This window comes from Natrix helvetica, assembly GCF_964273705.1.
Source record: "Natrix helvetica genome assembly, chromosome: 3".
Lineage (NCBI taxonomy): Eukaryota > Metazoa > Chordata > Lepidosauria > Squamata > Natricidae > Natrix > Natrix helvetica.
In genome coordinates, this window is record NC_138549.1 from 139,953,054 (window position 1) to 139,966,126 (window position 13,073).

At 41.6% G+C, this 13,073-nt stretch overlaps 2 protein-coding genes across 6 annotated transcripts in view; one reads left to right on the forward strand and one right to left on the reverse strand.

Annotated features, from left to right (window-relative positions):
* Positions 1-932: 932 nt before the first annotated feature.
* MYOG (myogenin) lies at positions 933-7,845 on the forward strand (the record flags this gene model as incomplete). Its single annotated transcript, XM_081949239.1, has 3 exons — positions 933-1,484; positions 5,412-5,493; positions 6,991-7,845. The coding sequence occupies 3 exons, from the start codon at positions 933-935 to the stop codon at positions 7,110-7,112; spliced, it is 756 nt and encodes a 251-aa protein (XP_081805365.1). The 3' UTR covers positions 7,113-7,845.
* A 3,672-nt stretch (positions 7,846-11,517) lies between these two features.
* Positions 11,518-13,073, reverse strand: part of PPFIA4 (PTPRF interacting protein alpha 4) — a 125,072-nt gene continuing 123,516 nt past the window's right edge. For all 5 annotated transcript variants that reach the window (XM_081947493.1, XM_081947492.1, XM_081947491.1 and 2 more), the window contains one exon: positions 11,518-12,696. In XM_081947493.1, coding sequence (XP_081803619.1) covers positions 12,647-12,696 — 50 coding nt within the window. In that variant the 3' untranslated portion in view covers positions 11,518-12,646. The remainder of the gene's footprint in view (positions 12,697-13,073) is intronic.

The following is a 13,073-nucleotide window of genomic DNA, read 5'->3' on the forward strand; positions in this document are numbered from 1 at the left end:
AATACAATCATCATTTATATCCAGGCCCATGGTTTAGCTCAATGTGCAAACTCAACTGGCTCTAAGTTACACAGTAAGTTTTATGGCTAGTAGAGAGTTGGAAGCAGAGAATGAGGTGGCTGGGTGGAGTCACTGAAGCAGTAGGCATGAGCTTAAATGGACTCCAGAGGATGGTAGAGGATAGGAAGGCCTGGACGAAGGTTGTCCATGTGGCTGCGATGGGTCGGAGATGACCTCGCAACTAACAACAACTCCCCAGTCTCTGTATGAAGAGCCCCTCACAGTAATCCCATTTCAAGATGCTAAGGAAGGAATGATCTGATGAACTGTTCCTCCATTTTATGGGTAGAGTATGTTTACACTACTGATTGCATGGGGGTCAATAAATCAGTGGTCAAACATCTCCAGCATGGAGCTGCAGTGCTTGTGCAGTTTAGAAGAGTCCAGCCAAATTGTGTCACCTGCTCCAAGAAAGAGGTTGAGAGGTGAATCTTCCTTTCAGGAAATGCTCTGGGCTCACCTTTGTGCCTGTCCTGGCACTCTTCTTCCCCCAGACTCTAGGAAGCTTTAGGACTGGCAGGAAGCAATAACTGAAAGGAGCAGATGAGAAAGGAATGTTGCACAGAGCGGCCAGCTCAGCAACTGATCATCAATATCATTGCAGGAGCGCAAGTGAAAATAAATCCAAGGGACTGTTGTTGGAGAGGCGGCTGGGCTTCTCTGGAGCACATGCCAGTTCCTTCATCCATTCACCCCCTCCAGCCCCCCTTTCAGCCACAACACTGCCCCAAGCAGCCAACTAATCCCCATAGGGAGAGTACATGAAATCAGATGGACAAGTTTTGATGTGAAGCAGCAGCTTAGGGCAAGCTCAGGTTTCCTAGAGATTTGCTATATTTATCTCTGTGATTTAATGCCCACACGGGGTTTAAATGCCACCAAGCAGTTGGTGTGAGGAGCCAGAGTTTCATTCCCCAACACAGACTCTGCTTGGCCAGACGCTCGCTATGGAACTCCTAGAGACCAACCCATACATTTTTTCAGACCGGTTCTATGATGGGGAAAACTACCTGAGCCCACATTTACACAACTACGAACAGGCTGCCTACCAAGACCGAACGGCCATGACGCTTTGTCCTGATGGCCGGGCAGGTATAGAAGAAAAAGTCTCAGTTGTGGCAGACCATAGTCCCGGCCAGTGTCTACCTTGGGCATGCAAAGTGTGCAAGAGGAAAAGTGTGTCCATTGATAGGCGCCGTGCGGCCACCCTCAGAGAGAAGCGCCGTCTGAAGAAAGTCAACGAAGCCTTTGAAGCTTTGAAACGGAGCACTTTATTAAACCCAAACCAGCGGCTTCCCAAGGTGGAGATCTTGCGCAGTGCCATCCAATACATTGAGCGCTTGCAAGCTCTGCTCACTACCCTCAATCAACAGGAACGGGACCAACCGGAACTACGCTTCTGTAATGCCATCAGCCAGCCAGTGGTAAGTGCCAGGGGTGGGTTCAAACAATTATCTACAGGGAAACAGAACTCACAGCAATAGGAGCCCTTCCAACTATTGGGCAGGCCACAGTACTGTAGGCAGGCTACAGTATGTTCAGAATTCACACTGGTCATAATACTTTAGCACATACAGTTGATGAGATGATGACTGTCATTTATGTAGCTCTAAAAGTGGACGAGATAAAGTTATGGAGGCTAGTGATGTAACTATCTTGAATCACAGGCAATGTTTCTTTATTGGCAGTTTCTGGTAGTGGCAATGTTTGGTCATTGTATTGAGCAGACTCTGGCACCAAAAGGGCCTTTGGACTCATCCAAAAGGGCTCTTATGTTTTTAGGAATGCCAGCTTTAAAATATTGGCATTACCAATACCCAATACTCACTACTGAGTAACTCTACTGAGGTTAAAATGATTCCTATGGAGAACTATACAACATCAACCATTCTCGGTTAGAAAGACTAATCATCCCCCTTTTTTAAAAGACAAAAAATCTATGTTTGACTAGTTTATTGTTTTTATTGTTTGCTTTTGCCACACAAACTCATTTCTTGTAAATAAATAAATAAATAATCTGATCCAGCATGATTACATTTCTATGAGCCTATGAACAGAATAACCTGACTCAAAGCACAACCAAGCAATCCCACAGTCTCATTTATTACTTAGTCGTATCCTAAAGGAGTTTTTTTTTCCAAAGAAGCCCACAGCAGTTCGCAAGAGAACTCACATTATCCTAAATGATACCATTGTAATAAACCAACATTCCTTAAAACTGACCAGCACATAAATTATAACATTTTTTTGTTATACACTATAAGTAATAAGAAAACCATGTTCATTAACATATCTGATCAATTAACAAGCATACAGGCAACTCAATACTGGTTCAGAAAGGCCTGTATAAACTGGAAGATTATATATCCAGAAGAAGAAGAATGAATTTTATTTTAATATAGCATTGTTAAATGTGTGTGTTGTTAAACGTACATCATTAGTGGGCGGTTGTTGGGCAATCATGTGTATTTTTACACTGTATCCTTGTAAATTAATTTGTAACTTTTCAGGACTTCTCATTTAAATTGCCTGAACCCATAAATTACTAACTCCACTGCAAAAATGTGGAAGAACTATAGTAAATTAAACAACCCCACAATGATCAAATACATTTTACAATACTTCAGTTGCCTAGAGAAAGTACGCTACTTCACCTAGATGTATTTTTCAAGGTAAGCACAAAAAAGGGGGCAATGATTAAAACAGAAGTGACTGATGGGTAATGTTACATTCAACAGATTACATTCAGGATCAAGCTGAATGCGCCAAAATAGAGCGATAGGATGAGTGGTGGGAGCTGACATTTGCTAAGTTCAAGTGGGTTCCTAGACATTTCCATTTAAAAACACCCACAGACATTTGGATACCAACCTGAAGTATCAATCCAAAAGGAAGAAAAATAAAAGAGGAGCAGATGCCTGAATGTCGGGGTTCAGTAACAGAATTTATCTTGTGACTTCAGCTTTCCATATTTTTCTAGTGCCCTTTCAATACATGAGCATGCCAGAAACAAAGTTTTTCTAATAATTAGATTAAGAAAATCAGGAATGTATGTATATTTGAGAGAATGAGAGAAATGTGTGTTTGAGAGAGATAAAATCTCACAAAGAGTAGAGTTGCTATCAAAGCTATTGAAATTACATTAGCAGCTGCTTGAAATTACAATAAAATATTCAAGATTTGTAACTTTTTCTTTCTATTCACTCTTATCTGTCATCTTGATTTTTTTAAGGATAGAATTAATGGAACTTTAACATCATACAGATGTTTTTTCCATCCCCCCTTCCCAACATATCCACATCTTTGGAAGAAAACCTACCGGTACTTTTTTCCAGAAAAAATACTCAGCTGATTGCAGATAACCCCGAGGGTAATTCTATTTATTAGCACTAGATGGAGATAATTTGTTGTTTTTTTTACTTTGGAAATTCTCCATACAAATAACACATCCACATTTGTTCTAAATAACAAGAAGAATGTGCTAGCAGAAATTTCATAAGTGATGATCACTGCTATATGTCACTTTTATGCCAGTAGACCCAATTTTCCTCTTGCATATTTCCATATTTACAAACTACTTGCTGATTCAGTTGGCACAGTTAAGCAGGTTGTCTTGGACAAGTCATCCAACTTTAATAATTGGGTGTATTTATTTAATTTCAAAATCCAGAATAACTCTTGTCTTTTTCTAAAGCATTTTATTTCAGGAAATTTGCTTTTCACTGCATCTTCCCATACTACACAAACCCAAACCTGGTGTGGGGGTGTGGGTGTGGGTGTGGGTGGGAGGAACAGCTGCATGCTAAAACACACAGAGATGTAAGAAAAAGCTATTGCACCATTAACACTTAATACTTGGTCATAACATGTATTTCAAACAATGTACAGGTTAACAAGTACAACACCAATCAAATCTAGAAAATCTCATTGTTCTCTCAGTTGCTGGAACCTTAAGTTCACGAAGTAATAATATCTTTGATGACGTAAAGTATGACCAAATTCATACTTTAAAACAGTTAATTGAATCTGCCCATTAGCGATCCAGTTGCATTTATATACATGTTCAGAATCAGTTTAATACTCAGCTCCCTCATTATGTACCTCACATCATGTGAATATTGTACAAATGATACATATAAAAATCATATATAGTTACGTATTATATATAATGATATAATATGTGAATATAATTCTGTAAATCTCATGTCTTGCTATCAATTTTGAACAATAGCTAGGGCAGTGATGGCGAACCTTTTTTGGCTCGCGTGCCACAAGTGGGGGGAGTGCGGGGGGGTCGAGTGTGGGCGTGCCGCATCCATAATGCAACGCGCAACCCCCCCAGTGCGCATGTGCGCACAACGCGTGACCCCCCCCCATTTTTACATATTTTTTTTGCCCTCCCCAGGCTCCAGGGGCTTTATAGGAGCCTGAGGAGGGGGAAAAGAGCCTCCCCTGACCCCCGGGAGGCCCTCCGGAGGCTTCAGGGACTGTACGGAGGCTTCCCTGATGCCTTCGGAGCACTTAAAACGACCCTCCGAGCAAACTGGAAGTGACTTCCGGGTTGCTCGGAGGGTCGTTTTAAGCATTCCGAAGGCTTCAGGGACGGTCCCTGAAGCCTCTGCGGGGGCAGGGGAGGCTCTTTTCGCCCTCCCCAGGCTCCTATAAAGCCTCTGGAGCCTGGGGAAGGCGAAAAATAGCTTTTAAAAAGGTGAACTCAGCTGGCCAGTGCGCGCGCGCGCTGGCCAGCTGACAGGGCAGCGCCTCGCGTGCCCTGACAAATGGCTTCATGTGCCACTTGTGGCACGCGTGCCATAGGTTCGCCATCACGGAGCTAGGGTCAACAATAGCTACCAAAAAACAAGAAGCGGTAGGGAATAACTCCAAGATAAAGAAAAAGCGCTAAGCTATGTTGAAAATTTTTGAGCCCAGTTACATTTTAGTTTGGGTTCTTCTCTAAGGCCTTTCTGCCATTCATATTCAACACAGGGGTGGTGGGGGGAGCATATACTGAAACCATTTTTTCATTTTTGAAACCTTTGGTCTAGTAGTTGATGAAACTATTGTTGCTCTATTTCCCCTCTATCATATATTTTGTTATAATAACTGTTTTACTCTGTTTCAATAATATCGTCTTCAAGGTAGATTCATCAGCGTTTTCATTGTGGATTAAGATTTTGAACAGGTGACAGATGATGCCTAACAAAATATATTTGGGGAGAACAAAAAGCAATGGTAGGAAAAGAAAGCAATAAAAATGATCTGTTTAATCTAGCACAAAAGAGAATGCAAGGAGGATACAATCAGTGAAGAACTTAGATTCAATTCCAAATATCTTCATCTTCTGATTCCAGGTGCCAAGTGACCATGGATCTAGTAGCACCTCATGCAGTCCAGAGTGGAGCACTCATTTAGAGTTCAGCACTCATTCTACAGGTAGGTTGGGTACAGGTATCCAAATCCAAATCCCAAAATCTTGACCATTCTTATTTGAAATTAAACTCTCTGCCAACTTCCGTTCCTGTACATTTTAATATATGCACATTTTGATACTGTTTCCATGGGACTACAGACTGGAAAAAAATCGTGCAATGATAAAGCTTTTGTGTTTCTTAAGAAATAGCAATAAATTCTGAATTGTGAAGGAGATTGTTGGCAACTGTGCTTTTTTAGAAGCAAGCAAGTGTTGTGTGTGAAACCTGGAGATTCTTCTTGATGATTGGAATTATGTAGTTTCTGAAAAGCAACAGAAATTCACCAATTTAGATTTTAAAATAAGCTCCTTAAAAAAGGAACTGCTTTATCTGTGATATTTATCCCCAAGGAGTCCTGGTGGCGCAGTGGTTAGAATGCAGTATTGCAGGCTAAATCTGCCAACAGTCTGGAATTCAATCCTGACGGGCTCAAGGTTGACTTAGCCTTCCATCCTTCCAAGGTTGGTAAAATGAGGACCCAAATTATTGGGACAAATATGCTGGCATTGTAAACTGCGCAGAGAGTGCTGTAAAGGACTATGGAGTGGCATATAAGCCTAAGTGCTATTGTTATTGCTAAGAAAGTTTATTTAAATTGATTTTGATACAATGTAAATATTAAGAAATAAGTGTATAAATTGAATCTCTTCATGTCAAGTCAACAAAAAAACACAAAACTCCAATAAGTAATATTGTATTTGAACATTGTCAATGACCAAGCCCAGATCTCATCACACTGCCAGTATAATTTGCAATATTTATGTTTTATCAGTGGTCCAACATATTTCTCTCTCCAGCTGATTTGAAACTAAGGAGAAATGATTTTTTCCATATTTTACTGACAAGGGTGACTCTTTGCTCTACTTTATTAAGCACAGTCCTCCACCTGATTCCGAATGGCTAACGAGATCTAGTTTAGAGTTAAATAGTTTTATCACTTAGTCTGAAGTTACTATCTGGAAAGCAGGATGATACTTTTTAATACGGTTCTCCTCCAAGTGGCCATTAATATGTGAATACATTAGGAGCCACTGAACGTGATTTTATATACTGGCCTATCCATCTTTTAAGAATTCTTGGATTCTTCATTTTTTAGTTGCAATAAAATACCTCGTAAAAATACATTGAATGACTTTAATAATCAAAATGATAGAAAGTATCTTAGAGAAAGACAGATCAAAAGTATGACTGAATTCCATCACAAGGTGTCTCAGATTTTGATTCTCTATTAGCACAGGTGTCAAACTCGCCGTGTCACATTGATGTCAGATAACATATCATGTTTTTTGTCCGTGGAGCTGGGGTGGGTGTGGCTTGCACATGACACATCTGGCCCGTGGGCCGCCAGTTTGACACCCCTGTAGACCCATAGGATCTTCCCTCCTTCCTATCTTGTCTAGTAGCAATTGGGTTTTCAGAGAATGCTCTCCACTTAAAATTACTCCCTTGTTTTCCACAGATCACTTGCTGAGTGATGATTCTTCTGAAGACCGCAATCTTCATTCTCTGTCTTCAATTGTGGATAGTATTGTGGTAGAGGATGTAGCTGTTGCGTTCCAGGAAGAGAGATCTCAGAACTGAAGTAGCAGCCAACAGTAGCCATCTCTTCATTTTAGTCATTACCAGCACATTGTAAAATAGAAGAAACAGGATACTAGAACTTTATAATTAGGAGATATTTCTATTCTCACTAATACTGAATGATATTCCAAATAGGGAAGAGTTCCCAGCTAACACAATGGCATTTTGTTTCCCAATTCTAACTGTTCTAGATAACAAATGAACCCACTTATCCAATTCCATATGCCTGAAAGTGGTTTTGTTTTTGTTTTGTAACCCCTCAAACCTAGGCAAGCTAGTGAGAGATGCCTAATCATACTCATTTAAGCTTCTGCCTGGTTTTCAAAAAGAATATTGTGACTTCAATGAAAAATATGGATCTGAATAGTATGTCCAATGTCATTGATGTATTACTGCAAACACTAATTAAGGTTGAAAGAAATAACAGAACAGCATGCTAACGAAGAATGTGTTTCCTTCCCGGTTTTTAGAAATGTTCCTTTGGGGGCCAATTATTTTTTTTATTCTGGGTGTGTGCAAATGTGTGTGTTTTAAAGATGCTATTCGACCAACTACTTTTGGCAGTTAGTTTGCAATTTCCAGGCAACAAACTATAGAAAATGCTGCCGCTAAAGTTTTCTCTTTCTCACTCTTTTTTATTTTTATTGTGTGCAGTTATCATTTTTGTATTTTGCTAATTTATTGTGAGATTTTTAAAAAAAATAAAGCTTTTCTTTGGTTAAATTTATTTTGAGATGGCATGGAATGCTCTCTTGGTTTCTTTTTGAAAGTACTAAAAATATTCCCTGAAAAAGAAGTGTATTTCATACAAATTATACTCTCTGTATATCTTTTGAGCCCTCCTCCTTCCCCTTTCAGTGCTACATTTGATACATCCACTTTTCTTTGCCAATACAAAACTTAGCAAATGGTATGAATCTCTACGTATACAAGAGACTCGAATTATTAGACCCATCCCCAGGCTAATTTGTTCTAATTATTAACATACATATGCAAAAAGAAAACATGGAGGGAGGACAGTTCTATGGAGATGCCAGCCTAACAATAGCACTGATTTTCTTGTTGATTACCGTACAAAATTAATGAGAGAATATTAGTCCATTTTTCTCATGAAAATTCACTCTGTAACTTTGGGCCAGGCACTCTCTCCAGACTCCAACCTACATCACTGGGTTGTTGGGGGGGAGGGGCAAATGGAGGAAGATGGGGTGGGATTCAGCCAGATCGGACCGGTGTAGGCAAACCAGATGTTAATTTTAATCTGGTTCATCAAACCATTTGATACCATCGACCATGGTATCCTGTTGCACCGACTGGAGGGGTTGGGGGTTCGGGGCACCGTTTTGCGGTGGTTCAGCTCCTACCTCTCCGGCCGGACGCAACGTGTGTTGGCAGGGGAGCAGAGGTCGACCCTAAGCCCCCTCACTTGTGGGGTGCCACAGGGGTCGGTCCTCTCGCCACTCCTGTTCAACACATACATGAAGCCGCTGGGCGAGATCATTCGTGGTTTCAGGGTGGGATATCATCTGTACGCTGATGATACCCAGCTGTACATTTCCACCCCGAACCACCCCAACGAGGCCGTCAAAGTGATGTCCCGGTGCTTGGAAGCCGTACGGGTCTGGATGGATGGCAACCGACTCAAACTCAACCCCTCCAAGACGGAGTGGCTGTGGGTTCCGGCCCCCCGGTTCAACCAGTTGTTTCCATCTCTGGCCATCGGGGGCGTACAGCTAGCCCCCGTGGAGCGGGCGCGCAATTTGGGCGTCCTCCTGGATGCCCAGCTGTCCATGGATGACCATGTGATAGCCGTGGCAAGGGGGGCGTTCCACCAGGTTCGCCTGGTGCGCCAATTGCGCCCCCTATTGGACCGGGATGCCTTACGCACAGTCACTCATGCACTGGTGACGTCTCGCCTGGACTACTGCAATGCTCTCTACATGGGGCTTCCCTTGAGATGCACTCGGAGACTGCAGTTGGTCCAGAATGCGGCCGCGTGGGTGATTATGGGGAGTACTAGGTACTCCCATGTAACACCTCTCCTGCGTGAGCTGCACTGGCTTCCTGTGGTCTATCGGGTGCATTTCAAGGTTCTGATAACGATCTTTAAAGCGCTCCATGGCACAGGACCTAGTTACCTGCGGGATCGCGTCCTGCCCCATACATCCCTACGACCAATTCGCTCACACAGAGAGGGACTTCTCCAGGTGCCGTCCACCAAACAGTGTCGGGGGGCGGCGCCTAGAAGCAGAGCCTTCTCTGTGGCGGGCCCAGCCCTGTGGAATGACCTCCCCCCTGATATCAGGATTACCTCTGATCTCCGCTCCTTCCGTGTAAAGCTCAAGACCCACCTCTTCCAATTAGCTGGCCTGGCTCAACCATAGTTTTATCCTATTGCTCCTGACGGGTTTTTTAAATTTTGTAATTCTACCTGAGGGTGTTTTAAATAGTTATTTAATTTTATTTTTATATATATTTTATGAGTGTTACCTCCTCCAGGTACATGTATGTGTATGTGTTTATTTGTATTTGTATATGTATTGTATATATATATGTATATTGTATGTGTTTTATTGTACGCCGCCCCGAGTCCTTTCGGAGAGGGTGCGGCTAACAAATTAAATTTCAACTTCAATTTCAATTTCAAACCAGTGGTTACAAGGACCACTGACCCTACCAACCCCACCTCACCCCACCCCTCCCATGTCTCCATGCAGCCCGTTCATCATGTCAGGTAAGTGCAGGGTCTGTGTGGAGGCTCTGGGAGGGCAAAAAACGGGGCTACCAGAAGTACCAGAAGTCCGGCAACAGTCCCGTTTCCGGATTCCAGAGTGCCTCCAGAGCCCGGGGGATGCCGTTTTTGCCCTCCCAGAGGCTCAAAGAATGCCTCTGGAGCCTGGGGAGGATGAAAATGCCCCCCCCTGCCGCTGTGATGCAGCCAGCCGACTAGGCCACCCTGCCATGGTTACGTCCACCCAGCAACCGGTTTCTAAAATTTTTCACTCTTACCCCTGGTGTTATGTATGTCACCTTGAATTCCTGAAGAAAAAGTGGGATATGAATCTAACAAATAGATCAATGTAGTTGTATAATGAGCAGTATAGTCAACTTTAGATTCTTATTTTGAAACCTCTACATTCTGAGGCTATTTGAAAAACATGAGGTCATTTTGTTTTCAGTGCAATCCTCTGAGCCCATATTTCTCTTAAATGATACTGTATAAGCGAGCCATGGAAATACTATGACTAGCTATTCATTTTTTTAAATGTAATGTCGCAGCAGTGTTATAGACATATGCTGTTATTTCCTTTATTTCCTTCCCTGAAGCTAAAATTGAGAGATGCTTTAGCCTAATTACAGCATAATTTTTAGCCATTAAATCATACGAAAAAAAGGCAGGACATTGGATATTCTTACTCAGCAAAATCAATCAATAAAGACAAGCTAGACACTGAAAAGTAATGTTGCAAAATGTGCTTTCAACATTAATTCAGAAACATGTGTCAACTATTAGTAGTCTAGGATACAATTCCCTTTGTGTGCAGTGTATACTGGTAAAAAACCCACAAAAATAGCACATAGTTGTGAAATTGACAAAAGAAGTCAGCACATCCACAGAGACAAAATGTTCTGTGCAGGTCACCCAACAGAGGTGTTTTGCGTTTACAGCACTGAGCTCATCTTGCCTGAATAACTCATTGCTAAAGGAAAATGCTCATATATTAACATGACCAATTTAAAACAGCATAATGAACAGTATCCAGCCGTGACGCCCATGTTTATTCTCTCTCTCAGCCAGAGAAATTATAGAAAGCCCCATGTAGCATTTAAGGGACTGTCTGTCCTCAGCCACAATACCCATCACACCAGGTGCAGCAGGAGGAGCATGTTACAGGTCCTGTCTGCTAAATCTATCCATCTAACAGGACCTGGAGATTAGCCTTTTCTGCTGTGGAATCCATTCTTTGGAACATGATTCCCCCTGAGGTGAGATTCACCCCAATTTTATTGTCCTTCCAGAAATCTCTTAACATGTGTGGCAGATTTTTTTTTCCCCAACAGGCTTGGGGATCTCATGATAATAAAGAGGCCACGATGTGGTTATATTATATATGAGATTTTCGTTTGTGATCTTATTTATATTTTATGTTAATTGCTTTAACAGTTAAGATGGTTTTGTTGGTTTTATTGTACATTTCTTACATTAGTAAGATAAGCAATTATATAAATTTTATATACTGCGATGATAGGAGAGAGAGAGAGAGGGAGGGAGGGAGGGAGAGAGAATAAATCTTCCAAATGGAATAAGTAAATGAGATAAACCTTCCACTTTGACTACATTCATGATATGATTCTGAGGAGAGACGCTGCATTCACGTAGAAGACAAGTATGAATCAATCAGCCTTGTTTTAAAATCAGATTTATTGGAACACACATACACCCATTCCTGACCTATTTGCAGGGTTTGGAATCCATGCAGTACCAATATAACAAAAGAAAGAGATTATTCATATAAAGGGATCACTTACTCTGTAAATTAAAAAAATATTTAATACTGTATTAGGCAAGTCGTACACCAAAAAAGACATTGCAACTGTACAGTCTCTTGGATATTGCACTTTCAAACAGCACTGTATGAATATATGGCATTCCAGCCACCAAGAAATACCACATCAGTAATAGGGGGGCACACAAGGCAAAAGGCATCATGAAGAGACAAACAGATCCTACCCTAGGAGAGAGAAATAGTAACAGCTAAAATTTTGTGGGGATCACAGGCTACCTGTAGATGCAGAGAGAAGGAAAGGGGATTTTTCTGTCTGTCTATGTGGAAAAGATAGAGTATTCCTGGTATAGCCAACAGAGATGTCCAAGAACATCTTCTGCTTTCCCATCATCGGGTTTAATTTTCTTCCATACATGAACATGGGATCTAAGAAAAGCCCATACAAAACTTGCTTGGTAACCAACCTCTCCCTTCTCTCCATCAAGCACCAGTCCATTTTGTTTCTAGCCTGGGTACTTCTTAACTGAAGACCATGTTCTCCGTGGTCTTGTGGTGCGATGAGAAGCTCCAGCAGAAGCCCAATGCACCTGAGGAAGAGTTCAGAGCTGGGCTTTCCCATCTTCATTTGCCTTGTTTCTTGGTGATTGTCTTATTAGGTCCAAACTGTACAGTAGGAACAAGCAGCTTCTGCTGCTCTCAGGCATAATGGCAGAGTGTAGCACAGGCAGACAATGGTGCAGGAACTGCTGCAGACCAGCATTAAGGTGCACCCACTTCTTACCAAACCTAAGTCAAAATCATTGTGTCATACATAGTGCAGACTTAGAGACAGAGAAGCCTGTTCTCTTTCTCAATGAGGGTATCTTTAAAGCCAAGGGAAAAGATTTGATTGGGATTTAATGATACCAAACAGGAGATCAAAGGGTTGTATACAAGCAGGAAGAAGAAAGTTCTGCTGGCCATGAGGCCTACAAGGATTGACCAGTAGCTTCTGTTCTTTGGAGCTAAAGGAGCAGGCATAATCTCCTACTCCCGGAAAGCAGCCAGCGTATAACCATAAAGATAGTGGGAATGTGCTGCAAAAGATCAGAAAAAAATGAGATAATTAAACTTCAATAAGAACGGAAACTGTACTGTGAGAAGTTTGTTTTGCGTTTGTTTTCATTCTGAACTGGCAATCTAATTTTGCTTTACAACAGCAATTAAGGCTGTCCTGAAATATGTACTGTTTGTTGACAAAATCATTTCACCTTCTGTGTCCACGCACTTTCCAGTAGAATTAGGATCACAGCTTTTAAAACTGCATGCTTTCATGTTTTGTCCTAATAGATTTCAAGGGCACCTGCCTGGAAAGAGCTCCCCTATAGTATTTTAAAGGAATATCGAGAAAAACTGATTTAACTTTATGTTCTCACACATCACCTCCAGTAGCTATTCAGTAGGGCCATGTCTA